Source organism: Solea solea, chromosome 3 (genome assembly GCF_958295425.1).
Source record: "Solea solea chromosome 3, fSolSol10.1, whole genome shotgun sequence".
In the NCBI taxonomy this organism is placed as follows: Eukaryota; Metazoa; Chordata; class Actinopteri; order Pleuronectiformes; family Soleidae; genus Solea; species Solea solea.
The window spans coordinates 35769971-35790913 of record NC_081136.1 but is presented as its reverse complement, the minus strand read 5'-3'; the positions used below and the strand labels follow the sequence as shown (position 1 = coordinate 35790913).

Sequence of the window (20943 nt, the reverse complement as noted above, 5' to 3'; positions counted from 1 at the left end):
TTATTTATTTATTTAAAGTGCAACCAACATAAAACAGTGGCAGCTTCAGCTTCATACACTGACATTTACTGGCGTGGCATCATGTGGTGGCTGACGGTGTTTCTGTTTATAACACACACACACACACACACACACTACATTTAGCGTTTAGCTCATCAATATAACTCTGCATGTGTGTGTGTGTGTGTTGCTTGGCATTACTGGGCAACAGTAAGTGGGAGGACATCAACCACACAGGGGGAGAGAGAGAGAGAGAGAGAGAGAGAGAGAGGGAGGGAGGGAGGGAGAGAGAGAGATAATGGAGGGACAGTTGTTACTTTCATTTGTTCATTTGGCAAAAACACATAAAGGAACAAAGACTCGAGCTGAGAATCATCTGTGAGGACAAACACACACACACACACACACACAGTGATGTAACAGCAGAGGACAGAAGAGTCTCCTGCTCGTCCACGCCTGTGTGTCCCTCGTCTCATCATGACCGTCACGTACTCCAGCAAAGTCGCCAACGCCACCTTCTTCAGCTTCCACCGGCTGCTGCTGCGCTGGAAGGGAAGCATCTACAAGCTGCTGTACCGAGAGTTCGCCCTGTTTGTGCTGCTGTACAGCAGCCTGAGCCTGGTCTACAGGTGAGACACACACACACACACACACACACACACACACACACACCACACCACAAACCTAACTACGAGAGTCAAATCTTAGTCCTAAACTTTGGTTCCTCAGAAAATGAGGTTCTACCTCATTAGGACCAGGTTTTTGTCTAGTTTGCTGTGTTTCCATCATGGTACAGTTCAGTTGGGCACAGTTTGGAACGGTAAAGTCCTGGGTCAGGCCTACGTGGGGGAGGAGGGCCGTGTAGCACAGCATCGTACCAGTGTGAGGGAGTGACGTTTTTTCTGTCGCCCAGTCAGCTGACTGTCGTGGGTGGAGCCAGTTCAACCGTACCGTACCATTTTACTTTGGTACACCAGGGGAAGGCCAACAAACAATGGACCTGTTGGAGGCTTTTATTCTGGATGGGCTGAACTCGATAGCGAGTACCGGTCTGATACGGGTCAAAATCGGAAAGATAAAAATATTAAATCTGGTAGGATTTAATATTTACTGCAGCATTTTCTGCAGCATTTTCGCTCTATAAAGTTTGAGAATTATGTCTTTGAAATTGCGTTAAATGGCTAGCACAAATGTTACGTTAACTTCCATATACTTAAAAATGACTGGACTGATATCGGTGTGGGTAGATACTTGTGGGAAACGAAGCTTCAAAAAGTCCATGACATAAAAAAAGAAAACGCATTCATCCTGAAAACGAAATCCGCTCTGCGGAAAACAACGTTCTGCTGAACGTTGTTTCGTTTTGTGTCAGGTGCTAAAGTTGGATTGTCTCTGTTGTCGTCTCTGTTGTTGTCTCTGTTGTCGTCTCTGTTGTCCTCTCGGTTGTCTCTGTCGTTGTCTCGGTTGTCTCTGTCGTTGTCTTTGTTGTCTCTGTTGTCCTCTCTGTCGTCGTCTCTGTTGTCCTCTCTGTTGTTGTCTCTGTCGTCGTCTCTGTTGTGGTCTCTGTCGTTGTCTCTGTTGTCCTCTCTGTCGTCGTCTCTGTTGTCCTCTCTGTTGTCGCCTCTGTTGTCGTCTCTGTTGTCCTCTCTGTTGTCGTCTCTGTTGTCGTCTCTGTTGTCCTCTCTGTTGTTGTCTCTGTTGTCTCTGTTGTCCTCTCTGTTGTCGTCTCTGTTGTCGTCTCTGTTGTCCTCTCTGTTGTCGTCTCTGTTGTCCTCTCTGTTGTCCTCTCTGTTGTTGTCTCTGTTGTCTCTGTTGTCCTCTCTGTTGTCGTCTCTGTTGTCGTCTCTGTTGTCCTCTCTGTTGTCGTCTCTGTTGTCCTCTCTGTTGTCCTCTCTGTCCTCCAGGCTCGTCCTCTCTAACCAGCACAAGAGGCTGTTTGAGAAACTTTCCATGTACTGTGACAAATATGCAGAGCAGATCCCCGTCACCTTCGTCCTGGGTACGTCTGACCGTCCACTGACTGACAGTAAACAAACACAGTAAACACGTGTGTGTGTGTGTGTGTGTGTGTGTGTGTGTTTGTGCTTGAGGAGGCAGATGGACACTTTGATTCCCTCATTAGCTGCTAATGGAAACGGATCATTAACGAGCAGAGGAAGTTAAAAGCTACAGCAGAGCGTGTGTGTGTGTGTGTGTGTGTGTGTGTGTCCTTCATCAGACAGGAAGCAGCCTCGTGTTCTCTGTCGGTCACTTCGGTACAAAACCACCAGACTAATATCTGTGGCCATTTTACATCTTATTTAGTTTATTTAGTTCGTTTGTGGCTCTTTTGGATGTTTTTGGTCTTTTTATGGTTATTTTCTGTATCTTTGAGGCTGTTTTGAATGTTTTCGAGTTTTTAGTTGGTTATAATGTTTATTTATTGTTATTTTCTGTCACTTTGACGCTGTTAAAATCACGTTATACTTGCCATTATTGTGGTTATTAGTCTTTTCCCGGCTGTTTTTGTCCATTTTGTTCGGTTACTTTGTGTCTTCTACTCTTTGTGAGGTAGTTGTGTGTTTCTTTCAGATCATTTTCAGCCTTAATCTATTTACGCCGCTAAATGACAATATGTGATGTTGTGTTCCCTCGTTACTGAGGAGATATATGTCACCATAACGTAAGAATAAAGGAGACTAAACACATCTTTCTTTGGCACGACTAACAAACCGAAAAGAAACAAAATCTTAATATAAATTCGTGTTGCACTGGTTTGTGTCGCAGGTTTTTATGTGACTCTGGTGGTGAATCGATGGTGGAACCAGTTCGTGAACCTGCCGTGGCCGGACCGACTCATGTTCCACATCTCCAGGTACCAAATAAAGCAGGAAATGTATGAATCTGTGACGTGGTTTTCCAGCATCTTCACGCTTCATGTTTCCTGCAGCTGCGTTCAGGGAAAAGACGAGTACGGACGCCTGCTGCGCAGAACTCTGATACGCTACGTCAACCTGACGTCGCTCCTCATCTTCCGCTCGGTCAGCACCGCCGTCTGTAAGCGGTTCCCGACCATGGACCACGTGGTGGAGGCAGGTGAGGCGTTCGCGTGTCTCTCTGAGGTCTTTAAGGCTCTTTTTTCATTGTATCTCTTCAAATCAAGGTGCGACAGCGCCACGTACAGGCCTGACATATGCACTGCAGCGTTTAGAGTCAATTCCTGAGACTTTTTCCAGACCTGCAGTTTGTCTGAAACTATAAAGTCAGTTGGAGTTCAGCTCCTTCCCGGCTGCGTCGCTTCCTCCCTGTATCGTCTAATGTGATCCCGCGGGATCGTCTCATTATCGGCTAATTGGAGCAGTGGGGAGGTGATGACCTGACTGTGCTCAGAGTTAACGCGTCGAAAACAAACGTTGTCTCTGCAGCGAGGTTTTCTTCAGTCTCTGAAATGTCTGTCCGTCTCCCCGGCTAATCAGAGAGTGTGTGTGTGGAGGTGGAAGCAGGTTAATGAGGGTTTTTCTTCTCATTATCGCTCGGCTCCACCTGACGGTTTCCCAGAACAGGTTGGACTTTTGTTTTTTTTCCTTTCCTGCAAATTCTGGGTTCCTCTGGAGAATTCTGATGAGACGACTGAATCTCTACTGGCTCGTTTTGAGGTAAAGGAAAAGCAGTTTCACTCCTGAGGTTTCGTTTGATCACATTTGGTTTGGTAAATACCCGGAGAGGATGACCGCAGGCGACGGTCAGAACATGGGACTCGTCTACGATGGAAACAACCGGTGAGGTAGTTAGGTAGGTTCCATGTGAATAGAAAGCCTACACGATAGAAATTTTTTTGCGGATTCTCCCAAACTCCTTCTCGTGTGTTCAGCCTCTAAAGTGCTAGCAATCCTCCAGAATGTTCTGATTGGTTTTCTCTCCTCACCTGTAGGTTTCATGACTCCAGAGGAGAGGAAGCTGTTCGACAACATCCGCTCCCCTCACCTGAAGTACTGGATCCCTGTGGTGTGGTTCTCCAACCTGGCGTATAAAGCTAGACAAGAGGGACGCATCCAAGACAGCATCGACCTGCAGAGCATTCTCAATGTAAACACACTAAAATATGTTTTAGCACATTGTATGTCAAAGGATAACAGGAGCTGTGGAAAGAGAACTTGGCTGGTGACCGAAGGGTACCGGTCCCCTGCTAGGTCCAGGGTTGGGTTCCCCCCAAGCAAGGTATCCAATCCCCATTGCCTAAATTGGTGGGTTGCGTCTGGAAGGGCATCCGGCGTATAAAAAATCTTTGACAAATCAAATGTGCGGAACATCCACTGTGGCGCCCCCTAAAGAGGGAGCATCGGAATGACAAAAAAAGTCAAAGATATTGAGGAATTTAGAAACATCCCCTCCCATGGGTATGGAACGCTAGAGAGACACCCCCACTGTAACCCAGACACTTGCTGCGTGGCTAGTGGGAACACGAAAAATGTGGTCTGTAACTGTAATTCCTGCAAATTGTTTCGTACATGGCACGGCCGTCAAAGTAGTACGATGAAAAAGAAGAATCAGAGCGGACACAACAGGACCCCATTTCAAAAAAGGTTCCGTGTTCATAAAGCATTGAATGATCTGAAACCACTTTAGAGCTCTGTGAGCACATCACACAGACATGTGGGTAACGTGACACTCGGCTCATTCTCAAACACTTTCTGTCTGCCGAGCTCCATAAATCTGAGCGAGGCGGCTGGTGCCGAGCTGACGGAGCTTTCCCCCTGACGTTCTGTCTCTTCTCCTCGTCTCTGTTCAGGAGATGAATCTGTTCAGGACCTGGTGTGCCACTCTGTTCGGCTACGACTGGGTCGGCATCCCGCTGGTCTACACACAGGTCTGTGTTGTATCACGACTGAAACAGATGTTCTAATCACATCAACCCTCCACCATTACTGTAACTGAATCAGAGAGGATGAGGGACACACACTCGCTATATTGTTTTGTTGTGTTGTGTCAGAGAGATTTTTCCAACAGGAAACTGAAGTTTTGTAAACCGCTCACTCTCCCACACCAAACCCCATAGAGAAAATCAGTGATTTTAACACCACAAAGACACAGGAGCTGTTGATCCACTGCTGCCTCCATCACTAAGTTCAAATGTCTTATTTTGTCAATCCTGTGTTTTGAAATGATTTTGAATGGCCTCAGTGACATAAAGTGACCACACGAGGCAGCAGCAGACCAGCAGCTCCTGTGTCGCCCGCAAGCTAAAAATCGCTGATTTTCTCTATGGGGTTTGGTGTGGGATGGAAAAGTCTAAAAAGATGTTTGTCAAAAATAAAACATGTACGTATATACTCGTCCTCATCAGGTGGTCACTCTGGCCGTCTACACCTTTTTCCTCGCTTGTCTGATCGGCCGACAGTTCCTCGACCCCAGCCAGGGTCACCATGGTCACGACCTGGACCTCTACGTGCCCGTCTTCACCCTGCTGCAGTTCTTCTTCTACGCCGGGTGGTTGAAGGTGAGACTAAGGAGGCGGCCGCGGGCCTACAGACACTTTCCTTTAACCGTAGAATAACTGACGCGTGTCGCTTGAGTTCCAATGTAAATGGAACGCAGCGCGAGTCCTTTATGGGATGTCTGTCCTATTTCTGTGCCGAGTCATAAACGTGTTGACCTCTCGTCTATGTCCCGACCTTGTTCCGTTCTATTCATATCGCTCCGTATAAAGTTATGAATAACTCAACGCACTTTGAGCTGTAACTTATATCCTTGGACATAAAAACAAAGAGATTTAACGAGATTCTATTCAATTATTGCCTAGTTATTGGTCTTTGTGCGATTGACAGGTCGCAGAGCAGCTGATCAACCCGTTTGGAGAGGACGACGACGACTTTGAGGCAAACTGGATCATCGACAGGAACCTTCAGGTGAGCGGCCACAACTTCATTTGACCTCAAATGACCTGGGGACCAATGAGCGTCGACTCTGGTCATTCGGAGTAAAAGATGAGCAACATGAGCTTAAAATTATACAATAATATTCAATTCTAATATCGCAGTAACAACATCTTTGATGATATTTCGCCATATTTCAGAATAAAAGTCTTTGTTTTGATGTAATTCACCATAAAAATTAAGTAAAATGGAGTTGTGAATATTTTGGATTCTTGCGTATCCTGGTTGCAACATGAAAACGTCACGCGAGGGTACGAAACTGAAGCAACGTTTGTTAAAGAAAAAAGATTTCTGCTTATTCTTCTTTTGAGAAGTTTTGAATTGATCTAAAAATCACAATTTTTAATCATATATTATGTGTATATATATATTTTTTTCACATATAAATTTTGTTGACAAATTGAGGCCCACACAAAATCCATTTGAGGGCCACATGTGGTCCACGAGCCACGTGTTTGAGACCTGACTTCATCTAAAAAACCGAATCTATAAATATACACAACCAGTATGTTCAGTAATATATTCAGTCTAAAAATCCATGTGTGCTTACAAAGGGCCCCACCTTTAAGTAGGCTCCGCCCTTTATTGGGGTTTCCCCTAGCAACAGTGCTTAGATTGGGTTTATACAAAATATCTAGGATTACAATATATAACATAAACAATATCTCAAGCTGTGACATCACCTTTATAGCAAAAAATGAATGTGGGGCCAGAGATGATCAAACAGGTGGCTACATATGGTCCACTCTCTGTATGTTTAGACACCCAATAGCAATGAACACAACTCACAAACAGAATAATGTACAATTGTGCCGTCTCTGCGCTGTGATTGGCTGGACAGCCGCGAGCCAGCTGAAAAAAAGGAGGGAAATTTGAAATGGCTTCAGCTGTAGAAGGTGAATAAAGATGGACAATAAAGGATAAATAAAGATATAAAATGCAAAAGACGAACAAAACATAAGAAAAATAACTCATTAATACGATATAACAATCTAAAAGTGACGTTTTTGGAGCTTGTATATAGTATAAGTAAGTATAAGGATTAAGAACAAGTTTTCTGATGGATCTTCTGGTTTCTTTAGTTCATATAAACAAATAAATCATTCAAACTGATTTTTTTGGACAAAAACGAGACATTTGAGAATATCGTCATTTCCATGTTTGACAAACACTGACGATTTCTCAAGATCAACAATAATCGTTAGTTGCAGCTCTAATGTGTAACTTTTCTATTCTAATTTAATTTAACCTTATTTTTGACCTTTTGTCGCTGTGGAAAAACATGGTTGTCAAACTATGAGGAGAGTTTTTATATAAAATAAGAATGTACAATACAAGTTTGTTTACTCAACACATGTAGAACACATTACTTATAGTCCTGGAAAATAACTGCATTATTAAAGGTTAAACATATATTCATGGTGCTAGATTATAACCTAAAGTGTAAATATTATTTTGATTAAACACTAAACATCTGTTATAGAAGAGGTTTGAGTTGAGTCTTAGAGAAAGTGTGTGGCTCTTAAAAGAGCCGTTGTTGTGTTGAAGGGTCCCCGTGTTCACTTCTTGGACGCGGCCTTCTCGGTCTTCTTGGGCAGGAGAACAGCCTGGATGTTGGGCAGAACTCCGCCCTGAGCGATGGTGACTCCGCCGAGCAGCTTGTTGAGCTCCTCGTCGTTGCGGACAGCCAGCTGCAGGTGACGCGGGATGATGCGGGTCTTCTTGTTGTCGCGGGCGGCGTTTCCAGCCAGCTCCAGGATCTCAGCGGTCAGGTACTCGAGCACGGCCGCCAGGTAGACGGGGGCGCCGGCACCGACACGCTGGGCGTAGTTACCCTTCCTCAGCAGCCTGTGGACACGGCCCACGGGGAACTGGAGCCCGGCCCTGGAGGAGCGGGTCTTTGCCTTTGCTCTGGCTTTGCCGGCACCGGTTTTACCTCTTCCAGACATAATGTGGGTGTTGTTTGATTTCAAGACTCAGACAAACTGTGACTCTCACTGAGCAAAGCCTCCGTTTTATATCGCTGGAAAACGCGGCTCCTCCCGGAACTTTTGGCGGACATTTTAAAAACTCTTTTGTCCAATGAGCGGCGGAGCTTCACAAAGAGGCTCGCGCATCTGGGCGGCGCTGAGCTCCAGGAAGAGCCGCTGACCAACCAGGAGCCGGAGGACTGGAGCACCGTCACCGCCCTCACGGCCGCTCCAACGCTATAAAACAAGCGCGCTTCCATTCTACTCATTACGTTTGTTTTTCCGCTGAAGTAAAACATCTCCGTTTAAAATGGCCAGAACCAAACAAACCGCCCGTAAATCCACTGGAGGCAAAGCCCCGAGGAAGCAGCTCGCCACCAAGGCTGCCCGCAAGAGCGCCCCGGCCACCGGCGGCGTCAAGAAGCCTCACCGTTACAGGCCCGGCACCGTGGCCCTGCGCGAGATCCGTCGCTACCAGAAGTCCACGGAGCTGCTCATCCGCAAGCTGCCCTTCCAGCGCCTGGTGCGCGAGATCGCGCAGGACTTCAAGACCGACCTGCGCTTCCAGAGCTCCGCTGTCATGGCCCTGCAGGAGTCCAGCGAGGCCTACCTGGTCGGCCTCTTCGAGGACACCAACCTCTGCGCCATCCACGCCAAGAGAGTCACCATCATGCCCAAAGACATACAGCTGGCCCGTCGTATCCGCGGAGAGCGAGCTTAGATCTCACTAACACTCAACAACACAACACAACAACAACAACAACAACGGCTCTTTTAAGAGCCACACACTTTCTCATCTGAATAACACAAACTTCTCATACTTATATAAAATGTAGTAATTTTAAAATCTACGGTTCAAAAACCCAGCATGTAATCTATAAATCGATACAAAGTTATGTTTTGAAACATGTGCTTTTGAATTTCATGTGTATAAACATCCAATATTGAGTTTGGGGTCATGGCAAAAGCCTCAAAAAACATGATTCATTTTGAGGAAAAAGGATAATAATAATAATAATTCTTAATAATAATGTTATAGACTCAGACTTAAATAACTAATACACACGACTTAGATGTGTTAAGTTACCGCTAAAAAAACACTTTGTTCACTTAAAGTCTCTTAAATTACTTAAAAATATCTCTTAAACATGAAGATAATGTGTAAAAGCCAGAAAAGACTTAAATATTGTAAACAAGTTTAAAGGGAGGATGAAAATAATACACCACAAAATCACATGATGACAATTAAGGAAGGGGTATAAAGTAAGTCAAGTAAATGAGGATATAAGAGTGTAATTATAATTTTTATAATTATAATTACAATTGTTAACTTGTATCTAAAAGGAAAACAGTGTTAGAAAAGTTCATGTGTGAAAATATACACTCATTATTATTTTATAGGATATTCATTAATGCCAATAACACCGGGAAAGGTAATAAATTCACTGAATATATTACAATAATCATCAACATAGACTTTGAGGTTTTGTTATAATAATAATAATAATATGTAGTAATATTATGAAAATACACGTCTATTTAAACTAGTTTAAATGACAAATGGAGGGATTTATCTTATATTTATCATTTGTTTTTGTTGTGAGAATATTCATTCAATTATATTTAAAAAATGTAGCTAGCTAGTTGTTAATATCAAATATATTATTCATATTATGCAAATAATACTACTACTACTATGAGAAATAACAGAAACAATTACCCAGAAGTTATATAATATAATACTATATATATATATTATATTATATAACATACACATACACACACACAACCCCTTACTCTCTCTATATACAGTACATGCACACATAAGTACACACAGTTTACAGATTACATAAATTATAAAATATAAAGACTATATGCAACTTTAAGAAGAAGCAGCAGATACTTCTTCTAATCTTCTAGTCTTGTATTTTAAACTAAGATAATAATAATAATAATAATAATAATAATAATAAGAGTGTTTGAGCTCTCATAGAAACACTTGTGTGGCTCTTAAAAGAGCCTTTGTATTTGCAGGAGTTCCGACAGTTTACGACAGTTTACTTCTTCTTGGCCGCGGTCTTCTTCGCTGCTTTGGGCTTCGCCGCCCTCTTGGCGGGAGACTTCTTGGGAGCAGCGGCTTTCTTGACCACCTTCTTGGGGCTCTTAGCAGCGACCTTCTTGGGACTCTTTGTTGCCTTCTTGGCCGCCACCGCGGGTTTCTTCGCCTTCTTCGGGGACTTCTTGGCGGCCACTGGCTTCTTGGCTGCGGGCTTTGCCTTCTTTGCTGCTACGACCTTCTTCGCGGCGGGCTTCTTGGCTTTAACAGCGGGCTTCTTCGCCGGCTTCGCGGCTTTAGGTTCAGCCTTCTTGTTCAGCTTGAAGGAACCAGAGGCTCCGGATCCCTTGGGCTGAGACAGAGTCCCGTTAGCGACCAGAGCCTTCACGGCGGTCTTCACGCGGCTGTTGTTCTTCTCCACGTCGTATCCTTCGGCTAACAGAGCCTTCTTCAGGGCTGCCAGAGAGACGCCGCTGCGTTCCTTGGACGCGGTCACGGTTGCGATGATCAGCTCCCGGACGTTGGGTCCGGCCTTGGCGGGCTTGCTTGCCTTCTTCTTGGGGGCTTTGGCGGGGGATTTGGCTGGGGCTTTAGCTGGAGCCTTGGCTGGAGCCGCGGCGGGTGCTGGTGCTTCTTCTGCCATGTTAAATGTTCGCTGATGAAAAGTCAGAGTGAACTGACTTAACGTGAGTAGGGGGCTGTCCTTAAACACACCATGAGAACCGTGGAGACTCAACCCCGGCACTGCTCCCCGTCCGTGCTCTCTGAACACCGGGACACTTGTGTTTTCTCTTCACCGATAAAACACGATAAAATGACGGTAGAACATGCGGTGAAAGCCGGCGGTGGATGGAGCCGACAGCTGCGGCGTGTGTGCTGATGGAGAAGCCGCGCAGAGCTCCGGGAGTCTCGGCTTTCTGTCTGCGGAGACTCCAAACCTCGTCTGATCGCCGCCGTGAGCGACGCGGACCGGCGACTTTTCCCTCTTCTTTGCCTCCTAAAACGGGTCCAAATGTTCCGGGGCTCGGTCAGAACCCGTCCACTGGCTGCTCCACACGTTGGTTTCGGGTCTCGGAGCAAAAACAAGCAGCTGCCGGTGATTATTGTGTGAAAAAGTGACACCGATGTGTGGACAGCAAACACAGAGATGATGGAGGCTCGTGGAGCAATGGAGCTGCTGCTGCTGCTTCTTCATCGATGTCATCAATACTCTTATTATCTCATGTTGGAAATAAAGAAACCAACAAAACACAGAAGATTCAACATGTTATTAATGATAGAGTTGATTTAAAACACAGTGAACTCAAGAGTTTACAGTTTTATGATAAAATGCATAGTTTTACACGTTTCCTTCAAGAATCACTTTCACAATTCACAAATACTCTGGATTTTATATTTTTAGTTGACAAGTAAAAGAAAGTACTTTTTTTTTAAGTAAAAGAAATATTGGAGAAATGTTGGCAACAAAAAGAATATTTGGGAAAAAAAACAATGAAAAGAAAATAATACAGTACATATACTGAGTTGTGTAGGTATGTACTTCTTTGTCATTGTATAGTTGTATTGTGTTTAAGTCTGTAGTTAAATTGCCCATTTCATTAAAATCTCATTAGGATTTTTACAAACAGGATAAAACAAACACTTGTTTGTATCGTCAATACTCTTATTATCTCATGTTGTAAATAAAGAAACCAACAAAACACAGAAGATTGATTTAAAACACAGTGAACTGAAGAGTTTACAGTTTTATGAGTTACAGGAATATGACAAACCCGACCATTATTTTAACTACAGATAAGATACATAATGATCTGATTTTGCTCTCAGAGTTTGGATTAGACTACCCTAATCCCATAATGATCTAAATATATATTTGAAGAGTCAAGGTGTAAAAATATGTTTTCTTTAATGCAAAGAGAGGGAAATGCAAGAAAAGCTACAGAAACCGGAGATGAATGAATCAGTTACTAGATTACCAGATTAAAACGACTTCTATCAACTATTCCAACTCTCGCAGATGAAAACATTAAATACAGCTTTGAACACAAGAAATTATTAGAATAATAGTTTATTTTATGTTTACAAAACACTTGGTCGGGTTTGTTCCTCTCAAACATGTATAATTTATCTCAACTGACATCACAGTGCCAACAATTCTAATTTTAAATCAGGTTTTTTTCCCAGTTTCCAAATAATAGTTGTGGCTCTATAATCCTCCTCTGTACAATATATACAAATATTATCACTTACGATATAAGATTTTATGATGTTAACAGTATGAAGTATTAAAAACGCAGGTTAGAAAGGTTAAAACACAAATAAAATCACTAGAATGTCTGAAAAGGCTGTTTTAAAATGTCAGAAATGTGTTAAAAATAGTGATGTGATTAAAAGCTATATGTGCAAATAAAAGCAAAATATGAACTGGTCAAAATGACGTTATAAAAGTAGAATTTGATTAAACAGTAGAGGGTTAATTTTGATTAACCCTCTACTGCATATATTTAAATATGAGTACATAAAAATTACACATACACTGGGGTGACTAACACCTGGATTATCTTAAATTTGTTTGCTTCTTGTAAACAGCTTAATTATATCACAATATTTAATGTCTAAATTCCATTTTGTGAGGTTTCAAGAGCTTTAAGGACAAACGTGGCCACAGTCATTGAAGCAGACTTTTGAGAATAATTACAAATTAATAAACACCTAATTATACGTTTTCACTTGACTTGAAGAGCTAGAATAATGAATGCATTATCACTTTGTTAAAGCTCTTTATTAAATCAGTTAATCTCCAGAAAAAACAAAGGAATGGTTGCTAATTAGATGTCAGTGTTTTTCTTTACTTCTCACACAAAGGAACTTTAACGTTTAACTCATTTTCCATCAAGGATCAGCTCTTTGTCAGAGTGTGTGGCTGTGGTCATTTTTAGTGTTGTGTTGCGTTCAGGTTCCAGGTTTAACCGCTGGATAGCACCTCGTGTATATCAAATTTGCCTAAATGCAATAACATCTCTAATAAATTCATATAAACCATATATATATATATATATATATATATATTTTATGATATTTTTTGGAATACTAAACAAAACGAACAAGAATATCAGCTCTTTATAAAGTCGGTGTGTGGCTCTTAAAAGAGCCGTTGGGTTGTTCAGTATCGTGTTGCGTTCAGGTTCCAGAGTTTAACCGCCGAAGCCGTACAGAGTGCGGCCCTGTCTCTTGAGAGCGTAGACCACGTCCATGGCGGTGACGGTCTTCCTCTTGGCGTGCTCGGTGTAGGTGACGGCGTCACGGATGACGTTCTCCAGGAACACCTTGAGCACACCGCGAGTCTCCTCGTAGATGAGGCCGGAGATACGCTTGACTCCGCCGCGGCGAGCCAGACGGCGGATGGCGGGCTTGGTGATTCCCTGGATGTTATCGCGGAGAACTTTGCGGTGACGCTTAGCGCCTCCTTTACCGAGCCCCTTGCCTCCTTTGCCGCGTCCACTCATGTTGTCGACGAGAGAATTCGTTTGTCAGAATTTTAAGCGGCGCTGGTATTTACGACCAGAATACGGACGTGATAGAAAACACAAGTGACCTCATCCTACCGACACATCACGTGACCACGAGAGGGCGGACTCTGTGCAGTGACCAATCAGCGCTTAAGAGACCAGATTCAAAACTTCTCGTAGTAATACACACTGGTGAACAATTAAACGACAACGAAACAGAAGTCTGGTTTGGATTAGATTAAAAAACAACGTCCGGTGTTATGCGTTAAATAGAATAATACTTTTTTTGCTAAACTAGAAGAAATGTATCCACATTTAAATGATTATTTTTATCCACAATTTTCAACTCTTGCAGACAAAACACTGAATAAAATAAACTAAATCTTCTGTATAAAAACCATAAAAAGGCTTTGGAGACAAGTGTATAATCGCTTGTTTTCGACGCCTGGTTTCTAAATTTTTTTCCCAATTTAACTACAATTTAACTGCTACTAACCAAGTGTTTCCATAACAAGCATAACATTACGCTTTCAAATCTCTGATTTACAGGTTTAAAGTTTAGTCTTTGTTAACTTTCTACAACAGTCAGAACGGACAAACCAATGTTACATGTTTTAAAATATTCTCATAAAAATGAAGAAGGGTTAGTTAATCGAACCACTGCTGCTAATAATAACAATCACTTCCTGTTTTCTGCTCCTCTAGGTGTCGCTGTTGGCTGTGGACGAGATGCACATGGATTTGCCGCCTCTGACTAAAGACATGTACTGGAACGACTGCGACGCTCGTCCGCCGTACACGCTGGCCGCCGCCGACTACTGCATCCCATCATTCCTCGGCTCCACCACCGACATGGGGTTAATACACAAACAGTAACGTTACGTGGTTATCGACCGCTGATAAAAGTGATATTGTCTTGATTATTTCAACTCCTTTTTATCCTACAGACTCTCCGAAATTCTGAATTTTGACGAGGCTGAAGTTAGCAACAACTGTCCACAGCAACAGGAGTCGATTCTGCCTCGGCGTCAAGAGTCGGTAATACGATGTTTGTTTGTTTGAACAAAAGTATCAAAGTATCAAAGAGTATTGTTTCAATTTATCAATTCAAAATTTCAGAATTCATGAATTCATCTTCGGTCCTCTTATGGGGAATTGGTTTTTAAAATTTTGACTTTCATTTCTTGGTCGTCTACATGCCTTTTGGGTTGCAGGTTCTTGGACGAGTCCGTCGGCTGCTCAGCGTTCAGGAACCTCCCGACCTGCGACCTCCTCGACCCTTCTTCAAACGCCACAGCAGCGATGCAACAGGAGGCTTCTTCGCAGACTTCAGGTACAGGTGGCAGTGCCGTCTACCACTGGTAATCTACATCCAGACTTCACAATAAAGATGAAATCTCCTTTTCATTCAGACTCAGTCCAGGTGCAGATGCCCGGAGTCCGCCCTCCTGGTTGGTCACGCCGCCGGCTCCCGTCGACACCTTGTCCACCTTGAAGGAGGTCAGCAGCAACCCTCCATCTCCTGAACACTCGCCCGGTGAGGTTTTCCCCCAACTCGCCGTTAGCCCGTCGCTATTGAACGATGTCTGTCACAGTGGGGATTGTTCGGATGGCATTGAAGTAACAAAAATTCAGAATGGACTGGATCATTTCGTCATGCAAGAAACACCCAGTGTGGAAACTCCAAGGTGATCCATTTGACATTTTCGGAGTTCAATTACTTCTATTTAGAATTACTCTCTGTTCAATGAAATCTGCTTTGATTTACTTGCGTTTCCAGAGCCAAAACTTCAGTTTGCTGCTCCCCAACCCAACTCGGACCAAAGGAATTCCGCTGGACGACGCGCGGCAACCAGAACCGCCCGCCACCTCATCCCCGCGGGCGCCAGTTGTCCGTCCAGTTTTCCAGGCAGACGTCAAGGGCGTCCGTGCGAAGCCTGCCGAGCCCCAAAGCTTTGGGGAGGCAGAGGCGGGGCCTGGCTCGGTTCAAATCCAGGATATCGCCCGCTCCACCGGCTGACACCCTGCAGCTCCCCGAACCCGAGTTTGACCACAGCTTCCAGGGAGTGCCGGTGACCGAGGACGGTGAGACAGAAGCACCCGGCAGCAGCGGTAGCGAAGACGTCAGAAACAACAACACGGACAAATGAGCATCGGTTACATCGCAAACAAAAGTGAAGGCTTTTAAGTGCCCTCATTTTGTAGGACATCCAACAATGAATGATTCCTCTTGAGGGTTGGCTGCGTTTCTACTGTACTTACTGGTCTCTGGTGACAGAAACGTCCCTGTTCCTCATAGAAGAAAAATAAAATTGTTGTTTCAAAGGGAAGATAAGGATGGACAGACGAATGACAGATAGTGACAGATGAAAGTTTCTGTGGAAAAATGTGTTGATGTATTTGTATTCAGCAGTCGTCTCTGATGCCACCTTGTGGCTCATCGAGGAAGTAGAAGAACAAAATGTTGTCTTGGAAACATTTACCTGTGCTTTTGTGACAACCCTTGCATTTGTCTGTTTTTTGAAAGTGTTGCCACTGTCGCTGTTGAATTACAGACTCTGACTTTTTTTTAAATAAAACTCATGACAGACTAGAATGTGTTGTGCCTTGTTTAAAAATTAGACTCCGCTGAACTTGTTTTTCTTGAAAAGGTCACCCGTTAATTTTTATTTCACCCGTGAAGGTAGAAAACGTGTCAATTTGAAGATACTTTCTTACACCAAGAGAATAAATATGGATTATGTTTATAATCTGAGGACTTTATTTTAAACCGGGGGATTAAATACATTCCACTTCGTTCAGATATGTAAATTGCAATGAGGTTCTTGTGGTTGGGGCAAATTGTCCGTTTACACTTTCTTTGACACAAAGAACAAAATGCACAGTAGTAGTGCTTTTAAAATGAAGAAGAAATAAAGGACATTTCAGTTGTGCCAACTATTTCTCTAATTCACACAGATAAATACATTTCACAAAATGCTAAATAAGGACCATACAACCAAATAATGCAGGAAACAGACGCACACTTTATCAACTTACCAAACTGCCACCTGAACATGTAAGTGTGGCAATAAAAGATCTTCACAGAAACACAAAATAGCACTCACCAGTGATCGTAGATGCCTGGACTCTGAGGATTCAAAAACACAGGTACACAGACTTCCTGTCCTGCGCTCACTTCCTTCTTCATTGGATGGAAAGTTGTGCACAAAAAAGTCAGAATACAAGCTGTGAGTCTGCAGCTCGTTAAGCTTCAACTTTAAGTGTTTAAAATCAAATCCTCGTTTTCATTTAGACTTATATATATATATTTGATGTTAAGAACAAACAACTAACATAAACTCAGTGATTTATCAAATGTTAACGTGATGAGAACTTAAATCCCAGATTACATGTCGATGAGATTCACAGAACACAGGTCATATATAGATTGAAATGGAACAATGTCTACATGCAGTACACAGCATGTATATATATATATATATATATATATATATATATACACACACACACACATACATGCATATACATATATACACATTTGTGTGTGAAACACAAGGTGGCTTAATATCCCATGTGTTTCTATCAAATATGCTTAAATGTAATAACATTTAACATGATTTCATGATCACTGTTATTGTACTAGCATTATAGGATCACATTAACTATAAACAACTATATCAATTAAGATTATCAGCTCTTTATAGAGAAAGTGTGTGGCTCTTAAAAGAGCCGTTGTTGTTGTTGTTGTGTTGTTGTTGTTGAGTGTTAGTGAGATCTAAGCTCGCTCTCCGCGGATACGACGGGCCAGCTGTATGTCTTTGGGCATGATGGTGACTCTCTTGGCGTGGATGGCGCAGAGGTTGGTGTCCTCGAAGAGGCCGACCAGGTAGGCCTCGCTGGACTCCTGCAGGGCCATGACGGCGGAGCTCTGGAAGCGCAGGTCGGTCTTGAAGTCCTGCGCGATCTCGCGCACCAGGCGCTGGAAGGGCAGCTTGCGGATGAGCAGCTCCGTGGACTTCTGGTAGCGACGGATCTCGCGCAGGGCCACGGTACCGGGCCTGTAACGGTGAGGCTTCTTGACGCCGCCGGTGGCCGGGGCGCTCTTGCGGGCAGCCTTGGTGGCGAGCTGCTTCCTCGGGGCTTTGCCTCCAGTGGATTTACGGGCGGTTTGTTTGGTTCTGGCCATTTTAAACGAAGATGTTTTACTTCAGCGGAAAAACAAACGTAATGAGTAGAATGGAAGCGCGCTTCTTTTATAGCGTTGGAGCGGCCGTGAGGGCGGTGACGGTGCTCCCGTCCTCCGGCTCCTGGTTGGTCAGCGGCTCTTCCTGGAGCTCAGCGCCGCCCACAGGCGCGAGCCTCTTTGTGAAGCTCCGCTGCTCGGCGCCGCCCAGATGCGCGAGCCTCTTTGTGAAGCTCCGCTGCTCATTGGACAAAAGAGTTTTTAAAATGTCCGCCAAAAGTTCCGGGAGGAGCCGCGTTTTCCAGCGATATAAAAGGGAGGCTTTGCTCAGTGAGAGTCACAGTTTGTCTGAGTCCTGAAATCAAACAACACCCACATTATGTCTGGAAGAGGTAAAACCAATGCCGGCAAAGCCAGAGCAAAGGCAAAGACCCGCTCCTCCAGGGCCGGGCTCCAGTTCCCCGTGGGCCGTGTCCACAGGCTGCTGAGGAAAGGTAACTACGCCCAGCGTGTCGGTGCCGGCGCCCCCGTCTACCTGGCGGCCGTGCTCGAGTACCTGACCGCTGAGATCCTGGAGCTGGCTGGAAACGCCGCCCGCGACAACAAGAAGACCCGCATCATCCCGCGTCACCTGCAGCTGGCTGTCCGCAACGACGAGGAGCTCAACAAGCTGCTCGGCGGAGTCACCATCGCTCAGGGCGGAGTTCTGCCCAACATCCAGGCTGTTCTCCTGCCCAAGAAGACGGAGAAGGCCGCGTCCAAGAAGTGAACACGGGGACCCTTCAACACAACAACGGCTCTTTTAAGAGCCACACACTTTCTCTAAGACTCAACTCAAACCTCTTCTATAACACATGTTTAGTTTTTAATCAAAATTATACTTAACTTCAGGTTATAATCTAGTACCGTCAGATGCACTTATTTATTATATAATCAGTTTCCATGAGTGTAAGTAACTTCTTAGACATGTAATATTTAAGAATATATAACCATGTTCTACTTTTTAACATCAGCATACATCACAGCTACAGCAGCTTGGATCTATGGTGGTTATTTGCTGCCCTCTCCTGGACTTAAAAAATCCTACACTAACGAAAAACAACAGAAATAATAATTATATATATTATTTATTTTGGTTCACTGATATACTGTATGCTAATAATCAAACATGTTGTAAAATACAAAACGTTGGTATCACAGAACTCAGGGATTTTTTTTATATTATTGTCCAAGAAAGAAATGACAACATTAAGTACTTTTATGATGATTAAAAAAAAAAAAAAACAATTCCATTGAATATTAACCATGAATATGATTTTGGTCTCATTGCTATGCATTGTATTTTGGTTTAAATTTCAAAGTTCACATCTCTAACTGTTTTTGTAGGTGGTTTATAAATAAATCTAACTTATTATAATTACAATGTATGGTCAATGTAATACATAAAATATTAAAATAATATCAGGCCAGAAAAGACAAAAAATCTGCTATGAATCAGGGTTTCTGATTAATTTAGGATAAAAAAAAAAATCAACATTTGAGAATGTCAGTGTCTTTCAGAGAGTATAGTTTTAATGTATGTACACATATATAATGTATAAAATTAGATATATTTGTAAAATATCAGAACATGTTGACCCTGATTTATTTTTGATTTTATGGCTGTAGAATTGTTAAAAAAAATGTAAATGACAGCAATGGACAGGAAGTTAGCTCAAATGTTTGTGCAGTTTTTATTTGTTCAACAACAGTTGTTTACGCAGTTACTGGGTGGAGTGGCTCAGTGGTTAAGACCGGTACCCTGTGTGCGAAAGACATCGTGGTCGTAGGTTCGACTCCACCCCTGGCTGATTGTATTCAATTCCATTGTAAGTTGCTTTGGATAAAAGGGTCTGCTAAATGACATGTAATGTTAAGTTACCGGGAAAACCCAAAGTACAGACGACACCTAAAAAAACCAACTTCCACCAAGAAAACTACACTACCGACGCTAAGATTCACCCCCACGAAAACATGTCGCAGATGACGAGAAACACGGCGTCAAGACGGTGAGCAGTGGGCCACCTGCTGGAGGGAGGAGTCAAGATACCGTGGCAGGAGAAGAACAGGAAGTGAATGTTTTTGACTGTAGACTTCTTCAGCTTGGTAACTTTCGTGAACTTGACCCTCGGCGGAGACAACTGCGGGCAAACGTACAAGCGAGGAGGAAACTCCGGAGCGATGCAGTGAAGGCGACCAGGAGCAGAGCCGCTGAGGTCCAGGTAAAAAGTAAAATTGCAAATACCCAGGATTACACGGGATTCTCGAGTAATTGAAGCAAATTTTTGGTTTGTCATCTGCCTTCTATTTTTTTTTTCAGAAACCAAGTAATGTTAAAAAACAAAACAAAAATACGAAGCTAATGTTTACCGAAAAATTGCACAAATTAACGTCACAGAATACAAACGTCTAACGAAACCAAAAACACGGCGGTCTGAGGCAAAGCTGCTGTTGCTCGCTTTTCCACAGTTTATTGTTTAATAAAAACAATGAGTTGCTAATGTTTACGAAAAAACCCATTTCTTAGTTATATTTCCAATGCAACGACCCCCCCCCCCCCCCCACTACTTAAACAAAAACTGCGTTACTAATTTTACTGTAAAAACATTATTAACATTCAAAATATGTACCACAGGTTAGTTTTGTTAAACTGTAACCAAAATTTTACAAAAAAGAAAAAAAATGTCAAGGGTCAAATTTGCACCATTTTTTTTTTTCAAATTTGGTTGAAATTTTAGTAAGTTCTGAGTCTAATTTAACACATTTTTTATCGAGTTTGAACAAATTTTTGTCTAATTTGGACAAGGAGCAGGAGGAGGCGCAGAGGGCGATGCTCTGCCGCGACAAGCTGAGGAAGGCGGAGCTTCAGCAGGAACTCTTGGGACAGCTGGAGGAGAAAGAAGAAGACAATGATAGATGAGGTAAAGAAAAACGGAAAGTCTGTGTTTATATATTTACAAAACAATTTGTTTGATTCTCATCATCGCACAATATTTACGTTCAACAAAAACAAAAAAAAACATTTCACAACCACAACACGCATTAACTGCTCCCAGCAGGGGCTGATGGGAAATGTAGTTTTATTCATTTTTAAATCGACAGGACCGTGAAACTGATTGTTTTTTTTTTCAAAACAAAGTACAGGTTTTATTCCGTTTGTTTTAATTGTGACTCTGAGAGAAGACGTTTACAGTGAATTTATATTTAGATAAACATTATCTAAACCCCGTTGTTTTAAATGTACAGTATATATGTATTTTTTTTTTACTTC

General features: G+C 42.9%; 6 protein-coding genes across 6 annotated transcripts; 3 read left to right on the top strand and 3 right to left on the bottom strand.

Annotated features, from left to right (window-relative positions):
- Nucleotides 1-311: 311 nt before the first annotated feature.
- On the top strand, nt 312-16031 carry LOC131456330 (bestrophin-3-like). Its single transcript, XM_058624592.1, has 13 exons — nt 312-629; nt 1905-1999; nt 2767-2854; nt 2930-3075; nt 3911-4065; nt 4769-4846; nt 5324-5476; nt 5805-5885; nt 14153-14304; nt 14395-14485; nt 14662-14780; nt 14860-15135; nt 15228-16031. Exons 1-13 carry the CDS (start codon nt 478-480, stop codon nt 15595-15597), a joined length of 1956 nt encoding a protein of 651 aa, XP_058480575.1. The 5' UTR covers nt 312-477; the 3' UTR covers nt 15598-16031.
- Nucleotides 7462-7900, bottom strand: LOC131456393 (histone H2A-like). The gene has a single exon (XM_058624683.1). It carries the CDS (start codon nt 7859-7861, stop codon nt 7472-7474), a length of 390 nt encoding a protein of 129 aa, XP_058480666.1. The 5' UTR covers nt 7862-7900; the 3' UTR covers nt 7462-7471.
- LOC131456392 (histone H3) lies at nt 8145-8778 on the top strand. Its single transcript, XM_058624682.1, has one exon. It carries the CDS (start codon nt 8193-8195, stop codon nt 8601-8603), a length of 411 nt encoding a protein of 136 aa, XP_058480665.1. The 5' UTR covers nt 8145-8192; the 3' UTR covers nt 8604-8778.
- On the bottom strand, nt 9437-10581 carry LOC131456382 (histone H1-like). Its single transcript, XM_058624668.1, has one exon. The coding sequence runs from the start codon at nt 10579-10581 to the stop codon at nt 9940-9942; it is 642 nt and encodes a 213-aa protein (XP_058480651.1). The 3' UTR covers nt 9437-9939.
- LOC131456397 (histone H3-like) lies at nt 13073-17657 on the bottom strand. Its single transcript, XM_058624688.1, has 2 exons — nt 17293-17657; nt 13073-13445 (listed from the first exon to the last, which is right to left on the bottom strand). Exons 1-2 carry the CDS (start codon nt 17634-17636, stop codon nt 13133-13135), a joined length of 657 nt encoding a protein of 218 aa, XP_058480671.1. The 5' UTR covers nt 17637-17657; the 3' UTR covers nt 13073-13132.
- A 337-nt stretch (nt 17658-17994) lies between these two features.
- LOC131456394 (histone H2A-like) lies at nt 17995-18402 on the top strand. The gene has a single exon (XM_058624685.1). The coding sequence runs from the start codon at nt 18013-18015 to the stop codon at nt 18400-18402; it is 390 nt and encodes a 129-aa protein (XP_058480668.1). The 5' UTR covers nt 17995-18012.
- The last annotated feature ends 2541 nt before the right edge of the window (nt 18403-20943 follow it).

Coding starts and splice junctions, on each gene's coding strand:
- LOC131456382 (XM_058624668.1), bottom strand. CDS start 10,581: ATGGCAGAAGAAGCACCAGCACCCGCCGCGGCTCCAGCCAAGGCTCCA.
- LOC131456393 (XM_058624683.1), bottom strand. CDS start 7,861: ATGTCTGGAAGAGGTAAAACCGGTGCCGGCAAAGCCAGAGCAAAGGCA.
- LOC131456330 (XM_058624592.1), top strand. CDS start 478: ATGACCGTCACGTACTCCAGCAAAGTCGCCAACGCCACCTTCTTCAGC. Junction 14,305..14,394: donor GGCTCCACCACCGACATGGG/GTTAATACACAA, acceptor TTTATCCTACAG/ACTCTCCGAAATTCTGAATT. Junction 14,781..14,859: donor GGCTTCTTCGCAGACTTCAG/GTACAGGTGGCA, acceptor CTTTTCATTCAG/ACTCAGTCCAGGTGCAGATG.
- LOC131456397 (XM_058624688.1), bottom strand. CDS start 17,636: ATGGCCAGAACCAAACAAACCGCCCGTAAATCCACTGGAGGCAAAGCC. Junction 13,446..17,292: donor AACCTCTGCGCCATCCACGC/CAAGAGAGTCAC, acceptor TCTCGTCGACAA/CATGAGTGGACGCGGCAAAG.
- LOC131456394 (XM_058624685.1), top strand. CDS start 18,013: ATGTCTGGAAGAGGTAAAACCAATGCCGGCAAAGCCAGAGCAAAGGCA.
- LOC131456392 (XM_058624682.1), top strand. CDS start 8,193: ATGGCCAGAACCAAACAAACCGCCCGTAAATCCACTGGAGGCAAAGCC.